The 20,075-nt window shown below is 54.8% G+C and overlaps 7 protein-coding genes across 7 annotated transcripts; 3 read left to right on the forward strand and 4 right to left on the reverse strand.

Moving 5' to 3' along the window:
* Positions 1–1,279: 1,279 nt before the first annotated feature.
* Positions 1,280–4,081, forward strand: CCMA1212_006237 (Eukaryotic translation initiation factor 6; the record flags this gene model as incomplete). Its single annotated transcript, XM_073703469.1, has 4 exons — positions 1,280–1,314; positions 1,502–1,573; positions 1,636–2,251; positions 3,206–4,081. The coding sequence occupies 4 exons, from the start codon at positions 1,280–1,282 to the stop codon at positions 4,079–4,081; spliced, it is 1,599 nt and encodes a 532-aa protein (XP_073557971.1).
* Positions 4,082–4,757: 676 nt separating this feature from the next.
* Positions 4,758–7,131, reverse strand: CCMA1212_006238 (Protein phosphatase PP2A regulatory subunit A; the record flags this gene model as incomplete). The annotated part of the gene is made up of 8 exons (XM_073703470.1): positions 4,758–5,117; positions 5,173–5,510; positions 5,569–5,669; positions 5,728–5,987; positions 6,048–6,539; positions 6,593–6,744; positions 6,847–6,952; positions 7,066–7,131. The coding sequence occupies 8 exons, from the start codon at positions 7,129–7,131 to the stop codon at positions 4,758–4,760; spliced, it is 1,875 nt and encodes a 624-aa protein (XP_073557977.1).
* Positions 7,132–7,217: 86 nt separating this feature from the next.
* Positions 7,218–7,649, reverse strand: CCMA1212_006239 (uncharacterized protein; the record flags this gene model as incomplete). The annotated part of the gene is made up of 1 exon (XM_073703471.1): positions 7,218–7,649. One exon carries the CDS (start codon positions 7,647–7,649, stop codon positions 7,218–7,220), a length of 432 nt encoding a protein of 143 aa, XP_073557976.1.
* A 965-nt stretch (positions 7,650–8,614) lies between these two features.
* CCMA1212_006240 (Phenylalanine-tRNA ligase beta subunit) lies at positions 8,615–10,629 on the forward strand (the record flags this gene model as incomplete). The annotated part of the gene is made up of 3 exons (XM_073703472.1): positions 8,615–8,667; positions 8,818–10,515; positions 10,584–10,629. 3 exons carry the CDS (start codon positions 8,615–8,617, stop codon positions 10,627–10,629), a joined length of 1,797 nt encoding a protein of 598 aa, XP_073557679.1.
* Positions 10,630–11,546: 917 nt separating this feature from the next.
* CCMA1212_006241 (uncharacterized protein) lies at positions 11,547–14,093 on the reverse strand (the record flags this gene model as incomplete). Its single annotated transcript, XM_073703473.1, has 2 exons — positions 13,979–14,093; positions 11,547–13,883 (listed from the first exon to the last, which is right to left on the reverse strand). Exons 1-2 carry the CDS (start codon positions 13,991–13,993, stop codon positions 11,547–11,549), a joined length of 2,352 nt encoding a protein of 783 aa, XP_073557680.1. The 5' UTR covers positions 13,994–14,093.
* Positions 14,094–15,199: 1,106 nt separating this feature from the next.
* Positions 15,200–16,326, forward strand: CCMA1212_006242 (40S ribosomal protein S3; the record flags this gene model as incomplete). Its single annotated transcript, XM_073703474.1, has 2 exons — positions 15,200–15,222; positions 15,555–16,326. 2 exons carry the CDS (start codon positions 15,200–15,202, stop codon positions 16,324–16,326), a joined length of 795 nt encoding a protein of 264 aa, XP_073557681.1.
* Positions 16,327–17,644: 1,318 nt separating this feature from the next.
* CCMA1212_006243 (putative magnesium transporter NIPA4) lies at positions 17,645–19,441 on the reverse strand (the record flags this gene model as incomplete). Its single annotated transcript, XM_073703475.1, has 6 exons — positions 19,351–19,441; positions 19,126–19,264; positions 18,933–19,023; positions 18,618–18,869; positions 18,223–18,514; positions 17,645–18,155 (listed from the first exon to the last, which is right to left on the reverse strand). The coding sequence occupies exons 1-6, from the start codon at positions 19,362–19,364 to the stop codon at positions 17,645–17,647; spliced, it is 1,299 nt and encodes a 432-aa protein (XP_073557682.1). The 5' UTR covers positions 19,365–19,441.
* Between the last annotated feature and the right edge of the window lie 634 nt (positions 19,442–20,075).

Consider the following 20,075-nt stretch of genomic DNA (forward strand, 5'->3'; position numbering starts at 1 on the left):
TTATAATGCACGTTTCTCGCGAGTTTTCGTTGGCATCTTGGGGTCAGAGAGGTATCTGGTCGACTTTTCTTCACATAGCGAACAGCACCTGGTTGGATGAGAGATGAGGGATGAGGGATGGCAGCATGATGCACGATGGCATGATGAAAGCGAGGCTAGTCTGTTGTGCGGATAGACTTAGTCGTCTGGAAAAGAAGTAGAAGGGCGGTTGGGGAGGGTATTAGAGTATATGATGAGAGATGACTGCCCTTTTTTCTTCCAAGGAGGATTGTGATGTCCAACGCTGAGACCTGAAGGTTTGGAGATGTTGCACGACTAACACTGGTGAACCTCAGCTCTGTATCGAGGGTGGCAATTGTTGATTTGGTGCTTGATAACTTGACTGCAGAGTCAGCCTTGCGCGAGGTAGAGTTACATGGGAAAAGATCTCATGCCCCTGAAAAGGAAGACTGATGACAGAACAGAGGAGTCATTGGATCTGCGTGGCAATGCAGGATTCCAATCTCGTTCCTGGCTGAGGCTGTCGAGAAGTTGAGTCACACATGTCCTTGTCCTTGTTCTTGGCAGCGGGCAAAAAAAAGGCCCCTCTGCGCCACTGCAGGCACAGGCACATGTAGCTCTACCTCCAGGCTATTACTAGTACTAACAATGACTGAGTCATCGGTAACGGATATTGGCTCTAGCTTGGTATCGGTATGTTGGCTGTAGCTGCGTGGGGTTGCAGGAGCCTGTGACTCTTTTGTGGTTTGCCTTGTCTGATTGATTGCTTTTGCGATTGATGGGCTGATTGAGTCTTTCTTCAGGAATGATTGCACGAGACCTGAGATGAGGCTGTACCTCGGATAGATCAGGCCTGGTCCAGTCGAGGGTCAACGATCCCAGGGGTCTTTTCAGCGGGCTTACTGCGCTGAAGAGTCATCCAATCTCTGTACAGTACCTACCTACTACTAAGTATAGTACCTAGCTGCGTTAGGGAGATCAAGGTACTTGTACATCCGTATCTTTGCCCACGCCAAAAAGACTGGAGGCAAAAGGCAAGGCGACTTATAAAGAGGCCGAAAATTCTATCTAATAAATCCGGCAGAAAAAAAAAAAATCCACACCACCTCTGACCTCTACCTTACAAGCATCTAACCTACCTTACCTCTTACCGTACAAAACAACGATCCTCTTTTTCCTTGCATCGACAGGGAAACAGCCTCTTTCTTTGTTGACCTCTTCAAATACCGACACGATTCTACAGGTTCAGGACTGTGTTGTTGATTCGACTACGGGCATCATGGCTGTTCGCGCTCAGTTTGAGAACTCGAATGAGTATGTTTTGCCTTTTTTTTTTTTTCCTGCTTGTGGTTTTTGGTGGGGAAGGAAGATTGATGTGATGCGGTGGGATGCGATGTGACTGTGAGATCTTGTGGTTTCGCCCGGGATGCTTTGGATTGAATGGATTGTTCATTGTCTTGTTGCCTCGATTCAAGAGCCAAGTTGCTGACTTTGTTCGCAGGGTTGGCGTCTTCTCGACGTTGACAAACTCATACGCCCTGGTGGCTCTCGGTGCCAGCGAGAACTTTTACAGGTATAACCAAACCTGACTCCCCCTTGCGCCGATGAAAGCTTCTCTAACGAAACCCTTGACAGCGTCTTCGAGGCCGAGCTGCAGGACGTCATCCCCATTGTGCGCACGACAATCGCGGGCACGCGCATCATCGGGCGCCTGACGGCGGGCAACCGCAAGGGCCTGCTGGTGCCGACGACGACGTCGGACCAGGAGCTGCAGCACCTGCGCAACTCGCTGCCCGACTCGGTGCGCATCCAGCGCATCGAGGAGCGGCTGTCGGCGCTGGGCAACGTCATCGCGACCAACGACCACATCGCGCTCGTGCACCCGGACCTGGAGCGCGAGACGGAGGAGATCATCGCCGACGTGCTGGGCGTCGAGGTCTTCCGCCAGACCGTCGCCGACAACGTCCTCGTCGGCAGCTACATGAGCCTGTCCAACCAGGGCGGGCTGGTGCACCCCAAGACGAGCATCCAGGACCAGGACGAGCTGTCGAGCCTGCTGCAGATCCCGCTCGTCGCGGGCAGCGTCAACCGCGGCAGCAACGTCGTCGGCGCGGGCATGGTGGTCAACGACTGGATGGCCGTGACGGGCCTGGACACGACGTCGACGGAGCTGAGCGTCATCGAGAGCGTCTTCCGGCTGGGCGAGGGCCAGGGACCGAGCAACATTAACACGACGATGAAGGACACCATGGTGGAGAGCTTCTACTGAGCTGTCTTTTGTTTTCTTGTTGTTGTCATCTGTTTTCTTGGGACTGGGCATTTGTTACGTGATTGCTTGAAGGAAATGAAACCGACACAGGCACGGTGTTGATGGGATTCCCGATTTCGTTTCGTTTCGTTGCTTCTCTTTTCGCACAGTCTTTTGTGTATCAAGACTCGGGAGTGTGCGCGAAAGGGGGCTGCTTCTGCTGGTCATGCATGGGAGGCGTTTGTGTGCTTTTGGCTTTACCTTTTGCTTCTACCTTTTTTTCTTCTTTTTTTTTTTCTTCTTTACACCTGATGGTGGATCTGGGAGGTTCACCACAGACAAAAAGATGGATGCCTGCTTGATCAATAGACGAGACTGGCTGATTCTTGTGTAATATGACTTTGATACAGCTGTGATGTCCTAATGATCGTTCTTCTGCATACTAAGAAGAAGACTTGCACAACAAAGCCATCATTCTTACTCCAAAGATTCATTTGATATTGTCGATCCTCTCTCCCATCTTCACTTTTGACATCAAATGCTTCTGACGCAAACCCGGGTGCCCCTCATCCAGCTCCCCCCTCACCGCCTACCCCTTCCGGCGCTAAACCGGCTGCAAGGTACTTTTGCACCTTTTTTATTTTTTGACCTGCCCCTCCATCCATTAGATCCATAATCGATATTTCGATAGCAATCTGTATAGTCCAACACCTTGTAAACGCCATTCATACCTACCGTTGCTCTTCCTTCACAGTTCATTCCCTTCAAAGCCTTCAATCTTTTACAGGTCCTTCGGAGTATTATTTCAAGGAAAATGGCCTCGAGTAAACCAGCTCACCTCGATCCCTCCGAGCTCGGCACAAAAGAATAGCAAGTTCCTTCCTCTTCCTTCACCACCCTCCCTCCCTCGACTGTCACATACCTCCCCCATACATTCAAGTCTCCCCAACTAACAAGGACATTGGGGAAAAACGCAGCTGGGACAAGCTCTACACAACCGAACTGACAAACCACGCCGCCAACCCCTCCGACACGGGCACAAACTGGTTCGACGACTCCAACGCCGAAGGCCGCATCGTCGCCTTCCTCGGCGGCCTCCTCGACGACGACGACGACGACGAGCACCATGAGATTCTAGGCGGAAGGAAAGAACCACTCGAGCAGCAGAGCGCGGCGATTCTGGATCTGGGATGTGGCAATGGAGAATTGCTATTTGCCTTGAGGGACGACGGCTGGGAGGGCACCATGTTGGGCGTGGATTATAGTGCGCAGAGCGTCGAGTTGGCGAAGAGGATTGGTGCTACGAGGGATGCCGTCGATGCTCAAGAAGCCAGCGAATCCAACGAAGCCAATGAACCCAACTCACCTAGCAAAGAAGAAGAAGAAGGAGAAGAAGAAGACAAGAAGGAGGAGGACGGAGAGGAGGAAAGCAAAATCCCACCAGTCAACTTCCTCGAATGGAACCTCCTCACCGGCCCCCTCTCTCCCACCTCCCCATCCTCCCCCTTACACTACGCCCCCTCCCCGCAAACCCTCTTCGACATCGTCCTCGACAAGGGCACCTTCGACGCAATCAGCCTCTCCGCAACGTCCTCCCCCAACGAACCCCATCCCTGCGAAATCTACCGCAAGAGGCTCCTCCAGCTGCTCAACCCCCACGGCGGAATCTTCCTCGTTACAAGCTGCAATTGGACGGAAAAGGAGCTGAGGGGGTGGTTTGAGGATGAGAAAGATGGGGAGTTGAAGGTTGTGGGGAGGGTTGAGTATCCTACTTTTACGTTTGGGGGGATGAAGGGGCAGACGATTAGTACGCTTTGCTTTAGGAGGGGGTGATGTCGATGGGGGGGGGGGGGNGGGTTTCTGATGATGTGGGAGTGGAAGTGGAAGGGGATGGGATTGAGCGAGGTTGGATTTGATACCACTTAGATAGAGTAGAGGGATGTACGAAAAGAATGTCTTGTTTAGAATGAGATATATATATATAAATTCTCGAGTCGAATGGCCGAGCCAACGGTGAATGCTTGCAGGTCACGACGATACTCGACACTCGACCCCTATTCGGCCAAAATAGTCAAAGGCGCCTCACGACAGCATAATCTTGAAACGAAACATTGATAAAGCATGAAACGAAACGACTCAAATTGCTTGTTTACACTACACTGCACAAATCACACCCCACCCCCAGTCTACACGAATGCTTCCCACCTGTATGCTTGCTACCTACCTTGCCTATCCATCCATCCATTACCATCAACTTATCGTTTGTCATGCCCCTTTCCCTTCCTAGCCCCCATCTATCCATCCTGGTCGTGTGTGGCCTTGTACATGTTCTCTTTTTTTCTTTCTTTCTTTCTTTTTTTTCTCCCCTTCTTTGTCGATTTTTGACATCAAAACTCTCACCACTGTCCAAGGATATAGGACTCGAGTATAAAAAGACCATCGACACGCAACAAAAGCCGCTGCAGCACGGGCAAGGACAAAATCATTGCTTCATTACGGGTTTTCTCATCTATGGTGAAGTATTCATGGGCTCTCCGCCTCCTGACGCTCCGCCTGTCGCCGCGGCCACCGCCTGTGTCGCATAGTAGCGCACGTCCACGTCGTCATCCTTCTGCAGCTTGTGCAGGTTCGGCAGGATGCGCTGCTGGATCAGCTCCTCGCCCCGGGGCGAAGGCGTCGCCTGCGTGCCCTCCTTCTCAATCGTGTAGAGGGTGCCCTGCTCGGGCAGGCGCTGCAGGGCGTTGATGAGCACCTTGTACGTCTTGGCCACGTTGAAGCGGATGTTGGGGATGTCGTCCCCGGTCATCTTGTCCAGCATGGGCAGAATCGACTTGGAGATGACGTCTATGCTGACAACAGAGGCCAGAGTCTGTATCAAAGAGTTAGTCACTGCTACCCATCGCTGGATAGAGAAAACAACTTACCGAAATGGCAAAGCAAGTCGTCATTCGGTACAGGTAGTTGGGGTGGTTGCCCATCGTCATGACCTTAGGGATGATGGCCTCACTCGCCCACTCGACGCCAAACACCTCCGTCAGCTTTCGCAGGTTGTGAGTAGCAGCCTCGCGGATGGAGAAGACGGTGTCGCCGAGCCAGCCCATGCACAAGTTGCTCAGCTTATCGTCGAAGAACTTGACGCCCAGCTGGCTGGAGAGCAGCGGGATGTACTCGATGATGGCCAGGCGTACGCGCCACTGCTTGTCTTCGGCCAGGTTGACAATGGCAGGCAGTAGCGAGACGGACAGGGGGTCGATGCCGATGACTAAAGGACGTGATTAGCCTTCCCTGATGTGTGTGAATGCATCATCTCGTGCACATACCTTGGTTCACCAGCTCCAGCTTGGAAATGATGTGCAGTCTAACCTCGGGAAACTCGTCCTTGAGCATCTGGAGGAACATGGGTAGGAGGTGGTCGATGGTCCTGAGGACGATTAGCTGTGGTCAATGAGACAGCGGGCGCTGAAGGGGCATAGACATACTCTTGCTTGCCCAGTATGGGAGCCAGGCCGCTGATCTGGGTTCCGAGGGCAGCGCGCACATGCTGCGACGTGTCTGAGACGAGATCCTCAATGCTGCCCATAATGTCATTAAGGAGCGTCTGTCGGTCCACCAGGCTGCAGAAGCCGGGGATCTGGCCGGCAATGGCCGTCCGGACCTCCGCCTCATTGTCCTTGAGAAGCTTGACGAATGCCGGCACCAAGTCTCTGGAGACGACTTCTTCGTCCACGGCCTTGGCAATCTGTAAAGGCAAATTTGATTAGCAATGATATAAAGTCGCGATATCGTGCCGCCCACGAACCTTTTCGAACCTGTCGGCAATCATGTACCTGACTCTCCAGCTCTTGTCCTCTATCAGGTTTCGCAGCGAAGTCAGCAAGACGCCGTGGCTGGCCTGCTGCTCCTTGGGCACGCCCTCTGCAATGGCAATGAGAACCTCGACGGTGAGTAATCGAACGCTGTCCTGGTCGTCCGTCACGAGGTGCTGGAACAGGGGAATCATCTCGTCAATGATGATGGCGGGGGGCATCTCCTTGACAAACTTGGCCAGGTTGGACGCGGCCTGGCGGCGCACCATCGGGGTCTCATCGTGGACCAGCTGGCCGAACTGCTGGCGGAGCTGCTCCTGGACGGGAGGGGACACCTTCTTGTAGGGAGCCGTAAACAGACCGCAAGCGGACACCTTTGACGTGAACCAGTCGGCCTTGGCGAGGCGGATTGTGAGGGGGATGAAGAACTCCTCGACCTGTTGCGGTGAGAGCTCCTCGCAGATCTTGTTGAGAGATTCGACGGCCTGTAATCTGCGCGTCAGCAGAGCGCTCGAGCTAGCGCCAGCGTGCAGCTTACCTTGTCTCGAACGACGGGCTCCTCAATGGCGGCGAGGTTCTCGAGGGGAGACAGCAGGACGTGGCCCCACGCAGGGCCGCCGACGTATTCGATGAAGTTGCCAAGCTCCTCGCTCAGGGCAACCAAGACCTCGTCCTCGTCCTCGACAGACTCTGCATCACGAACGTCATGTTAGAACCAAGACAAGGCAATCGGTTGGTTGAAAGCGATGGAGATGGAAGCATCGCCAAGGCGGAAATCGAGTTGTTACTGACCGTCGAGGAAGGGGATCAGCTCATCTCTTGTTCGCTCGGGGCCGAGGGCAAGAGCAATTGTAGAGAGCCGGTGAATCGCGTTGAGTCGGAGCAAAACATCGTCGTGCTAGGAAGAAGCAGAGAGCTCAAGTCAGCATCGCGCCACAAGAAAAGGGACGGCAAGCTAGAAGAATAAACAACGAATAGAGCCAGGTATTCAAGGGCCGGGGTTCGATGTACCTTGAGCTCGTCGATGAGCACGGCGATGGGATAGAGCTCGTCGTTTGCGTTTGGCGCTTCAGCCATGGCGTGTCACGAGAGAGGCAAAAGCAGAGACGAGATGCGGCGGGAGAAAAAGGGCGCGTTGGGCGAGTCGGATCGGGAGGTTCGAGTCACCGCGGATTGAAGCTGGGAATCGAGGGTTTGGCGGGACGAGGAGAGCGAATCGAGATCGATGGCGAGGGCGGGCTTGGAGCTGGTGATGCAATCAATGGGGGGATGATGATGGCTTTTGCGCAGATCGGAACGGGGCCAGGGCACGATGCTGCACCAGAGGCTGTGCCAGAACCAGAGACGCGGAATTGAGCTGCGACGGGTGCCGATGCCGCGGTCCGGGAAGTTCGAGAGGCAGGGCTGAGGGGCAGCTGGGCGAGGCTGGAGGCGGAAGGGCGGAGTGCTGAGGGTGAGGTTGAGTCGAGGTTTGAGGGGTGAAGATGCAGAGGCACACGAAGCTGCTCAGCTGTTGGAGCCCAGCCCAGCACGGCCTGGCGCCTGTCGCCTGTTGGACAGCGACTCAGCGGTGCTGCCAGCGCTGAGCGGTGCATGTAGCAGCGACCCGGGGGCGCCAGCTGGGCAAGCTGCCGCGGTGTTAGCGGTTGTGCGGGTGCCGCAGCGTCTGCACTAACTCGGAGTGCCCCGCCAACGAGGTATACCTGTACCTTTTGGGCGCTGTTCCCCCACCCGCAGCCCCTGTGCCTTAGGCGTCTCTTTTTCCTGCAATTTGCCCCTTTGCTGGACAACCTTGGAGGTACTTGTAGGTACTTTGCAATCCTGTAAAGCACAGTCATGTTCCAAGTTGTTTCCATGCTACAGACGTTGAGGCTTGAACACAGGCTATAATTACAGGGAAATCTTTGAATGGTATATTGGAGCTGATTTTACCATAAGATCAGGTATCTGTTTACTGCTAAGCTGCATTTAACAAGATCCAATGGTTTGTTGAGGCATCAAAAGCACCGTCGAGCCCAAAGGCGGAGGCTGATGGCTGCTGTACCATGACTGCAACTTCACCAACAGCTTGGATCCTGAACCGTATACTTGGTCCTCAGCTCCTGCTCATCTTGCTACAGTTTGCCTCTGATTCCCGAATAAGATACTCATCTGCACGTAATTCCCAGCACCTCTGCCGAAAACCATTGATCCATCAGTTGCAGATGCATTCCAACCTCATGATTGGGCTTCCAACATCCAGCGTCTGGGTACCTCGACTGTGCCAAAGGGGGCTGCCGGTACCAAAAGGTACAAGCCCCAACGGGAACAGGGAGCATCGATATTCCGTCACCCCGCCGATTTCAGGACCTGCAAAAGCGCGGCGCAGTTAGCGAGGTACCTGCCATTCCTCGGCGCTCTCCACCTCCCGCCAGGTCCCTCTGCATCGTTCCGCTATCACCATCAATTATCACCCCGCCATCGTCCCTCCAAAAATTCCTGTGACTCAAAGCGACAGACTCCAGACAACTCTCGCGCCTCGCCATTCCGGCATCACCAGCAGTCGAATCCCGCCGTCACGATGCCGACCATTTCCGTCGACAAGTACAAGCTGTACGAGGCTCTCGGCCGCAAGTATGTGACCTCTGCTTCCCCGCCGATCGCATGTGAACATACACTGGACTATCACAATACAACTATCTCCATCACTTCCACGATATATATACTCTAATAGGCGCCTGTATAGCCTCATCATGGTCAATAACTTACGCTTTCACCAAACAGATTCACAACGGCAGAGTTTGAGGACCTCTGCTTCGAATTCGGCATCGAGCTCGACGAAGACACCGAAGACCAGGAGCGGCCCATCGTCAACGGCGAGCAGGAGCCTCCCCAGCTCAAGATTGAGATTCCCGCCAACCGCTATGACATGCTCTGCTTCGAGGGCATCGCCCTCAACCTCAACATCTTCCTCGGCCGCACCAAGCCGCCAAACTTCCGCGTCGTAGAGCCAAAGGACGGCCTGCTGCAGACCATCACCGTCTCGCCCGAGGTCGCAAAGGTCCGGCCGTACGTGGCCGGCGCCATCCTGCGCAACATCACCTTCACCAAGGACCGCTACGAGTCCTTCATCGCCCTGCAGGACAAGCTGCACCAGAACCTGGCCCGCCAGCGGACGCTCGTGTCCATCGGCACCCACGACCTCGACACCATCAAGGGCCCCTTCACATACGAGGCCCTGCCGCCCAAGGACTTCAAGTTCGTCCCGCTCAACCAGACGCAGGAGCTGACGGGCGAGACGCTCATGACCTTTTACGAAAACGACCGCCACCTGGGCCGCTACCTGCACATCATCCGGGACGCCCCCGTATACCCCCTAATCCTCGACTCCAACCGCGTCATCTGCTCGCTGCCGCCCATTATCAACGGCGACCACTCCAAGATCACGCTCAACACCACAAACGTCTTCATCGAGATCACCGCCACCGACCTCACCAAGCTGGAGATTGTCACCGACATGATGGTGACCATGTTCTCCGAGTACTGCGCCGAGCCCTTCACCGTCGAGCCCGTCAAGATCATTTCGGACCACAACAACCAGACGCGCATCACGCCCCATCTGCGCCCGCGCGTCACCCACGCCGAGGTCGACTACCTCAACAGCTGCACCGGCCTGAGCGAGTCGCGCGAGAGCCTGTGCCAGCTGCTGTCCAAGATGGCCTACGTCGCCCGGCCGTCGGACAAGGACGCGAACCTGCTCGAGGTGGCCATCCCGCCGACCCGCGCCGACGTGCTGCACCAGGCCGACATCATGGAGGACGTGGCCGTGTGCTACGGCTTCAACCGGCTGCCCCGCAGCTCGCCCAACCGCAGCGCCACCGTCGCCGCGCCGCTGCCCATCAACAAGCTGAGCGACATTGTGCGCATCGAGGCCGCCATGGCTGGCTGGAGCGAGGTGATGCCCCTGACGCTGTGCAGCCACGACGAGAACTTTGCCTGGCTCAACCGCAAGGACGACGGCAACACCGTCGTCAAGCTGGCCAACCCCAAGACGCTCGAGTACCAGGTCGTGCGGACGTCGCTGCTGCCCGGCCTCGTCAAGACGATCCGCGAGAACAAGAGCCACAGCCTGCCCATCAAGATCTTCGAGGCCGCCGACGTCGTCTTCAAGGACCCCCACGCCGAGCGCCGCGCCCGCAACGAGCGCCACTTCGCCGCCGCCTGGTGCGGCAAGTCGAGCGGCTTCGAGGTCGTCCACGGCCTGCTCGACCGCCTCATGCTCATGCTGCGCACAAACTTTGTCGTCGGCAGCGACGGGAGCCCCGATGTCAAGCCCGACGGCTACTGGATCGAGGAGCTCAACGAGGACACCTTTTTCCACGGGCACGCGGCGGCCGTGTGGCTCCGGCTGGGAGGCAAGGAGCAGCGCATTGGCGAGTTTGGCATTCTGCATCCCTCTGTGTTGGAAAAATTTGATCTAAGGTGCGTTTCGCGTTTCTCTACGTCTTTGTGCTCGATGATTGCAACGAATTTGCTAACGAACTGCACAGATTCCCCGTTAGTACTTTGGAGATTAACCTAGAGGTCTTCTTATAATCTACTTTAACTTGCGCGCATCCAAAAAAGCTACATATTTCAAGAGCGTACAAAGGGATATTGGAGGTTGTCAGCTGAAGAAAGAGCGTAAAAGAGATGAATAAAGTAGATTTGGTAGGAACAATTAAAAACAAGCAATAGAAACTCTTCCTAAAACAAGGCCTTGTCCGTAGGTTTTCAGGTTCCTAGCTGAATGTCGTTGGCAAATCAGACAAAAATCTAGGGTAGTTGAAAAGGGGAAACTGCTTCCAAACATCTACAAGAAAACACATACGACCCGAGGTAAATATGCAATTGATCATCTATACTCAGATAGTATTGTAAAACATTCATACACACGCTCTCATAGAATCGCTGAGACAAAATATCTACATCTACCTCACTCTTCCTTCTGAGGCCCTCTCATTATTCGCTGATGGCTAGCGCCTTTGGTTGACCGAAGAACAAGCTGAGGTCACCTCCCTTTCCAATCTTAGTGAAATGCGTCCACCATCGGTCTGTACGGAGTTGCTCTTTCTTATAGCCAAGTTGTAGCCAAAAATCAGGCTTCGACGGCGATTTCATTCATATAAAGGACAAGAAGAGCATGATGATTGTCTATCCCTTCGTAAAGCTTCCTTCGACTTCTTTTGCAGCCACGCGAACATCATCTCACATGATCAGTCTCAGACAACTCTAGTCGCAACTTTTCAAAGGCGAGGGTTCCATAGTTCTTGCTGGGGTAAAAATCCAGAAAGCCATCCAGGTTCTTCAGGTACGGGGTCTTGCTCAGGGGTATAGTCAGCCAGCTCCGAAGGCCCAATGTCAACAACCGAAATCTCAGAAATCGTCCGCGGCCGAACGTACACGAGACGCTTGGTGTTTTGCGTCTCCATGACTGCGTAAGGCTGCGCGACTTGGTCTGCAAACATGACCTCCTACGTCATCTCCCGCATCTCCTGATCGCGAGAAACAGGGGCCGTCGTCGAGCTTTCAGCAACGGGCTCGGCGGCACGGCCAAGGTTGGACATGACGGCCTTGCCAATGTTGAGGCCAGCGATGCCATCACGAAGAGCGGCAAACGCGCTCATCCCATCTGCAGACACGCTGTGCTGAAGAGTGGCGTGCCTGTCCTCGGGCGTCAAGATGCCGCGCGCGGTCTCGACCGACGTGAGCACCGATTGGCTGGTTGACAGGCTGGGTGGCCGTGGACTCGAGGCCGCCGATGCCGACGTCTCTGGCGCCTCTTCAGCTCGGGCAACGCTGGGATAGTGCAGACTCGAGACGGCAGCCTGCCGGTCGCTTTCCGCAATGGCGGCGGCGTTGAGAGCACCGTTCATTTCGTCCTCGGTCCGGCCAAACAGCTGATGCCACCAACGAATCTCGTCAAGGCGCGGCAGAATGATGCGCTCCTTCCCCTTGACATGATCATCAATCGTCGGGTCGTAGTCGGGGTTGGTAAACTCAGCTCTCCGGCAGAGGAAGTAGTCCCACACCGATGATGTCTTCTCTGCGACTCGGGCATCTTTTCGCTGTTTCTCCGAATTGTACAAAAAGGTACCGTACTGGCACGAGTATGAGTGATACATCAGACGCCGGAGGAATCGCTCGTTGTACTCGAAGCGCGTCTTGTTCTGCCGCAGCAGCTGGTACATGCAGTCGAGGAACTGATGGAACACCGGGCTGATCATCTTGGGCACGGTGGCTTCCTCGTCCACTACCTGACCGCTGGCGGCCTCGCCCATGGAAGCAAGGTCGGCATCGTCTTTGTTTGAGCTGAAGAAGCGTTTGGCGCCGCTGATGACGTTTTGAAAGGCGTCGGTCCGTCCATCACTCTCCCCGGGTTGCACCTTGAGACCGGCGAACGCATCCTTCTGTACGGCGAACCAGTCCTCGGAATTGAGATGGCCTGAGCGTAACCTAAACATGTGGCCAAAAGACAGCCAGTCCTTCTCTATGAGGACGATGAAGCCGTCAATGGTGCGATAATAGGGGTCCAGCATGACTTGGGCCAGGGCACTTAGCTGGCTGGTCCGATCCCAGCCGTCTGAGCAGTGGATCAAAACGTGCGAATGCTTGATGCCCACCTGGCGGGCAATGAGGGCCGACCCGTCGAGGATATCGTGAATGTGCCTCAGCCAGTTGCTCTGGTGCAGGAGCTCGCGGTTGGGGGGCAGAGGAGACAGATCGGCATCCTTGAGCGCCTCCACCACTTTGAGCAAAGAGTTTCGCATGATGTGAATATTGTCAATGTTGAGGAAGACCTTTTGTGCAAACTTGTACTTATCCATCGGTTCTGAGCCCATCCCCTGCACCTGATTCACCATGGCATTGATTGTCGGACGAGCGTCAACGATAAGGTTGTTCTGCTGAGCGCCGTATATGAGCCGCTTGCCGGTCTTGTCATCGTAGAGAGCAGCAGACCTGGAGATGAGCTCGTCCTCGTATCGCTCTGTATCCGTGAGCTGAGTCTCCAGCATGATGCTGCCGTTGGACACCTCTGCCTGGCTCGACATTGGCGAGGAATTTTCTGAGCCACCGCTCCCGTTACCAGTCGAGGCAGAGAACGAAGCAGCAACCAGCTTTTCGTCTTGGACGTTGGTCCTCCTGGTGATGCCTGCCAACGGCTGAGAGCTCCGCGTGATGGTGCAGTTATTGACCGGGTGGATGTAAGAGAGGGCGGGGATTCGGTTCCTGGATCGGAACTCCTTGGCATATTTGAGAACATTGTCGGATATCTTGGACGGCACGACGAGAACGGCCGGATAGGTGTCGCAAAAGCTGTAGTCCTGATTGATGTTGGTGATCCTCCAGCCCTTGTCCGGCAGCTTCTCACTGATGCCCTGGCGACGGAACTCTGCCCTGGGGTCGTAGATATTCCAGCCGTTGACCTCCTTCTCCATCTTGGGTGGCTTGTGGCTAAAGGCAAATAGGTTCTGAACGGTGCCAAGCTTGCAAGTGCGACACTTGATGTGGTCATAGGCCTCGCGCGCCACCTCGGTGGTGGGGAAGTTGAATGTGATGAACGTAAAGTCTCGGCATTGGATGCGTATTGACGGTGCCTGACGAGACGATGGAGGCGTCGGCCGAAACGTGCAATGGGAGAGCATCGGGTACGTGATCCATTTCTCGCGCTTCTTTGGCGGAGGCGCCGACTCCTGACCGTCTTGAGGTGGCTGTTCGATGACCGCGGTGAAGATCATGTGGAAGTCGGTCAGTGTGAGCGTGCCCGTGGCCGTCTGGCCGCCGTTGATGGCCTGAACATGTTCGATGATCTGGGGGAATAGCCATGATGTCAGGATTTGCGACTAGAGTTGGACCTCCGAGTGGAAGCTGAGACGCATGAGGGCCGTGCCGCGACAGCACATACCTTCTTGGCTTCCATCGTGATGAGCCCTCTAGGCTGGGGGGGGGGATGCAGGCGGCTGATAGGTTATGACTCTGACTCTATTGCGGAGTAGGCGGATCTTGTTAATCTGCGGCCGTAAGGTGCTACAATAAGGTACAGATGGATGTATCGTAAGGCTCTGTGTCTTCGGGGCCCAACAGGCGAAAGCCACAGTAACGATAAGAGAGACGAGACAGCAACCGCGCCAGCAACAGTAAAGACTGCAAGGCGAGTGACTTGATAGGATACGGGTCACGGTCGACGTAAAAGCGCAGTTCAGACGAGCTTCGATTATAGGTCTCGGATCGGCCACGCCTGCGTGATGCGGCAGAGATCGAGTCGAGCGAGCGGAAGCAGAGGCGGCGATGCGTGGCCGAACGGAAATGCGAATCGCAGGCGACTTCACAGGCTCTGCAGCTGTGTCTTTTGTCTGGCCGCCAAAACAGAGACAAAATCACCAAGAGGAAGAGCCGGAGAAGGTCATGACTGCCTCTGATCGGATCGCCAACGAGGCTGCGGCGGGTGCAGGACAGTGGATTGCAGGCGAGTCTTTGCCCAGAAGCAGATTCGCGGATCAGGAGAGAAGCGTCGTCAGAAGGAAGCTCAAAGCGGCATCACAAGGTTCAAGGTCGAGGCTTCAGGCAGGTGCTGGCGGGGCACCTTCCGGGGGGTGGGGTTTGCCAGGGAACCCGAAAGACGTCAGGCGCGGCCATTGCGCTGAGGAAGGAGCCAACAGCAGCTTACAGGGCTCTACCTGCTGTAAGCCAGACTGAGTGTTGGGGGAAGGAGGCACCAGCAACAAGGAAAGCACGAACTGGCTGGAGTGACGCATAGCCGGAGGACGCCCAAACTGATTCTCCGGGCTCGATGAACTAGCACGAGGTACGTATCGCTTTAGTGCAAAAGATTGAAGTCCAAAAAAATCCAAAGAAAATTCCCCCCAAAAAAAGGGAACAATTTTAGCCCACTTTTTACCAACTCGGCACAAGAACCACTTTGTCCCGGTTAGGGCTCAACCCACACAAGCCGAAAATTGACCCTGCGAAGCGCCCAAACGCTGCGACTCTGTGACTTGAAGCCTCTCGCCCAGCCCCAAGCCCGCCAGCCCTTGGAAATCGCGAACTTTGTCCCTCTCCTCTGCACGGCCAGACAAAGCACCACACAGTTCAAGTCAGAAGCAGACTCGAATTCACATCATTCAAAATGTCTCACCCGGGTGCTCAGATGTGAGTGCAGCAACGTCCCCTCCATGGTGTTTGATATCGATACACAGAACCCTTGTCGTCGTCGATTTTTCTTGTGGTGATGGTGTTGGGATAGATGGTGGTGATGGCGTCGACCGACATGTGGAAGGGATACATGGCAAGAGGAGGAATGGAGGGAATGGATTGATACGTCTGCTGGGAGGAAACCAGAGCAAAAAACAGGGAACACGAAGTCTGGGACTGTCCATCACCACCATCATCACCATCACCACCATCACGACTACACAATTCGACGTCACCTCAAAGTTCTACATTCCATTACGCACAAAACGCTAACAATCGTCTCCCAACAGCTCCAAGCGGAGAAAGTTCGTCGCCGACGGTGTCTTCTACGCCGAGCTCAACGAGTTCTTCCAGCGCGAGCTCGCTGAGGAGGGCTACTCCGGCGTCGAGGTCCGCGTCACCCCCACCGTCACCGACATCATCGTCCGCGCCACGCACACCCAGGAGGTCCTCGGCGAGCAGGGCCGCCGCATCCGCGAGCTCACGTCGCTCATCCAGAAGCGCTTCAAGTTCCCCGAGAACTCCGTCTCCCTGTACGCCGCCAAGGTCCAGAACCGCGGCCTGTCCGCCGTCGCCCAGTGCGAGTCGCTGCGCTACAAGCTGCTCAACGGCCTGGCCGTCCGCCGCGCCTGCTACGGTGTCCTGCGCTTCATCATGGAGTCCGGCGCCAAGGGCTGCGAGGTCGTCGTCTCCGGCAAGCTCCGTGCCGCCCGTGCCAAGTCCATGAAGTTCACCGACGGCTTCATGATCCACTCCGGCCAGCCCGCCAAGGACTTCATCGACAGCGCCACCCGCCACGTCCTGCTCCGCCAGGGTGTCCTCGGCATCAAGGTCAAGATCATGCGCGGCTCCGACCCCGAGGGCAAGGCCGGCCCCCAGAAGTCCCTCCCCGACGCCGTCACCATCATCGAGCCCAAGGAGGAGCAGGCCGTCCTCCAGCCCGTCAGCCAGGACTACGGCGCTAAGGCCGCCCAGGCCCAGGCCCAGGGCAGCCAGGACATCCGAGTCGCCGAGCAGGAGGGCGCTGCGGAGGAGGCCCAGCCCGCCGCCGAGGAGCAGTAGGATGGTCCCGGCTCAGCCTGGTGAAACAAAGGGGGAGGGGGCTGTTCCGTGTCTCTCTGTGTGTGTGTTTTAGCAAAAGGGTCCTCTGAGAGCGGGAAAAAGAAAACCTGGGTCTTTGTGGACGAGAGAGGTTGATGATGATTATATCAAGCCACAGGGCAAAAGGGATGGCGGTCAAACTTAAGGCGTCAATTGATCATTTGCATCTGCTAAAGGGGCATGGGAAAAAGGTTCCGTCCTTGTTTTTCCTTGAATCTTTAATGATATGAAACCAAAAACAAAAAAAATTCATGGCACAAACACCATTCTTCGCTTCCGTGTCCATGTGTTGGTGTTCACTGTGATTGATGAGCTGTCATTAAAATGCTGATATGTGACAAAACGATTAAAACATGATATGGTATGGTATGGTAGAGGTGAAGTAAAAAAAAGAAATCGGTTGTTATAGGCCATTACCAGCCCGTGGTATTCATCTCTCTCACAAAAGAAAAAAACATGCTTCCCCAGCTCTTGTCTCTCGCTCTTTTCTTTCCGAAGACCATACAATGGCCCGCACTCCTTTTAATTTTCCTCAATCTTTCTATCTCTCGCTCCCGCCGTCAACATCCCTCTCCCCCGAATCAAGGAAAACAAAAATGCAAACCAACCCAAAATATCGTACAACAGGAGCATGCTTTCAGATCCAGTTCCCTTTCCGATTCAGTCATGTTTACCGTTAGAAAAAGAGTTGATGAAAATCAACAAATGGTGAGCCCACACACACAGAAACGCCTCCACCCCCCAGAAAGTGATATGATATGAAACGAGTAAAAAGAGTTCCGAAACCCCGCCTCCCTTTTTCATGCGCAAGGTCATGCACAAGGCTGCAGCCGCAGCAATTTGGCTCCCATCCATAGACGATGACACTTTGCCAGCCAGGAGGGTTTGAGAAGCAGAGCGATATGAAGAGAGAATAGAAGGGGAAGAGATGAGACAACAGGAGAAGAGAAAAAAAGAACTGCTTGTTAAGCCACCTGGGCCTAACTCTCCGCTTCCTTTTTGCCATTTGCGATTTTGTGTGGCGAACTTGCAGTAGCTGAGACCTGCATATGCGATTGGACGTCGCCTTTTCGCTTCACATCACCCCCTTCTTCGTTTTTCAGAAATGGCAACTGCATGGCGAATATACAGTTTTGGCCGACCAACTGAGGCCGACTGTTTTTCTTCATCATACAAGAGCAGCATAGCAATGGCTCGCGGGTATATCCATCATACACTGGTCTCTTCTCATGTCTTCGAGGATTGGAAAATGAAAGGAAATTGATCGAGCAGCTTTCTACTACCTCTCGGTATGCTTCTGAGATTCCAGCTCAATGTCATTGCTGGTGTACTGCTTCTTGCCGTTGGCTGAGCCGTTGGCCGCGCCATTGGAACCGTTGGCTCCATTCATGAGGCCCTCGTCGTCGCTCTCGGTAAGGTCAGTGAGGCCGAGACCCGCAGCCTCCTCTTCATCATAGGCCCGGATGAGGCCCTGCCTGTCACCGTGAAAGCTGCTGAGGCTGTGCCTCGACGTGTTTTCGCTTCTCCGGGATTGCATGCTGCGGCGGGTTTGGAAGCCGGAGACCATATCTGTTCCAGCAGCGTCAAAGCCACCGCGTCCTGCAACCAGCCTCTGCCCGTGGGGGTCGCCTCGAGAAAGGTTCAGAAGGTACACTCCGGTAAAAGTGACGAGGAAACCGCAGAGCAATGAGAGCGTGTTGACGGGATCGGTGGTGTTGAAGCCGCTGAAGAGGATGAAGGAGGCGCAAAGAGTCGCGGTGGTGAAAGTGACGTAGTAGAGAGGGTTCACGCTGCAATTTAGAATTAGTATGGGGACCTATATAGTAGAGCTGTGTGAAGAGGAAAACCGCGACTTACATATTGGTCGGGAATGATGCCAAGGCCTTGTTAAAGTAGTTCATCTGGGTCAGGATGCAAACTGCCGTGAGTATCATAAAGACGTAGGTCGAAGGGTGCGTGAATTGGTTGTGGCCGGCAAAGGTAAGTTTGAGAGCAATACCAAACGACTTGACGGACATGACGGAGATGGAGCCGACGGTCGAGCAGATGGAGAGGTAGATGAGGGCGTTTCGCTTGCCGTAGACAGGTGCGATGCGGTAAATCATGAAGACTGCGAATGCCACGACAGCAAAGGCGTAGAGGAGAAATCCTGGTCATTGTTAGTTGTCATTCCTGTGCAGCTGAGAAGAGCGGCCGAATGACCGAGGGCAACGGTAGAAGATGTAGCGAATAGGGGACTGTCGCCTTCGTACCTGGCTGGATCGCATAGTGAAGGATTTGGTCAATCGTCTCGATTTCCTCGTCCGGAGGAGCGTGCAGGACAATGACGACGGCACCGATGAGGCAAATGGCGCTGCCCAGCTTCCCCAGCGTGCCGAGCTCCTCGTCCAGGAAGTATGATCCCAATACGGCGCCGATCAGGACACTGAGAGCTCCGAGGGGCGTGACCAGGATGGCCGGTGCGAAAGCGTAGGCGGCAAAGTTGCAGATTTCTCCGATGCCAACTGTAAAGAAAAAAACACATTAGATGCGTGCGTGAAGAAGTTCCGAGGGGCTTCAATGCTCACGAGTTGCGATACCGGCCCACCACAAGGGGCTTCTCAGATATACGAATCCATCGCCTTCGAATCCGTGTCGCTCTTCGGCTTGCATCAATCCCTGGGCAGAGTGTCAGCAGAAAGGGTTCCCGTCGTCGGTTTAGAGGGCTGAGGCATCGCCAAGTTGATAGAGCCGTTGTAGTAGCAGCGGTTGGGTTCTGACCTTTTTGGTGATGACGAAACTGGTACCTGAAGGGAGAGAAGAGTCAGCACGAACACGTCGCAAAGCCAAAGAGCCAGACGGCGAGAAGGACTTACCAATGGCCAAGGCTGATGACATGGCCAAAGCCAGGCCGACGTATCTACACACGACGAGAGTCAGAGGGACGAGTTTCTAGTATGACGGCCCCTCTTGATGCAAAAGAGGCCTCGTCTGAGGGCAACGTACTTGTCCTCAATCATGGCGAAGGAGTGGTTTCTGGCGCGCGCAAAACGGCCGCAGATGTTGGAGGCAAATGACGTGTGGACTCGATCGACTCCTTAGAAAAGGGTAACAGTCGCGAACGGGGTCAAATGAGCGTGCGCAAGGACAAATCGTAGCGAATGCGTGTTTCCGAAAAGGAAGGGAAAGAAAGACGAAAACGGAGAGGCTGCAGTTGGATCGCGGCGACTCGAAGGCGGGGGAGCCGAGATGGATTGTTGAGAGGAAGAAGGCGAGAGTCGTCAGATCAGGCCTGTCAAGGGAACGAGGCTCGCGGGATGTCGTCGTGGGCGTTGTTGCAGTCGCTGTCGTGTCGTTTCTCCGTCGTGTCTCGTTCGCAAGGGAGGGAGGAGAGGAGACGAGGATCGCTCGCAGTCGTGCCGTTTGCCTGTCCTCAGTGTCGCACCGGCTGCCCTCTTGCTGGCTCGTCCAATTCCGTCTACCAAAAGCAGCAGATGTCAAAGAAAGGTCGAGGTGCAACCGCAGCACAGACGCAACGCCAAGTCGTCAAAAGGAAAGGGGAGGAGGGAAAAGAAAAAAAAAGGACCTGGCGAATATGGGTGCAAAAGGTGAAGGAGAGAAAAGAAAGTGTGTTGAGAGAAAAAAAGGAACGTATCACGGATGTACTTCGTGGTGGCTTGTGGGTTATTGGAGATTTTCCTGGCTTGGGATCAAATGGGATCGAACTGGAC

The sequence above is a fragment of the Trichoderma ghanense genome, assembly GCF_004382785.1.
Source record: "Trichoderma ghanense strain CCMA-1212 chromosome Unknown scaffold_7, whole genome shotgun sequence".
NCBI classification, from domain to species: Eukaryota; Fungi; Ascomycota; class Sordariomycetes; order Hypocreales; family Hypocreaceae; genus Trichoderma; species Trichoderma ghanense.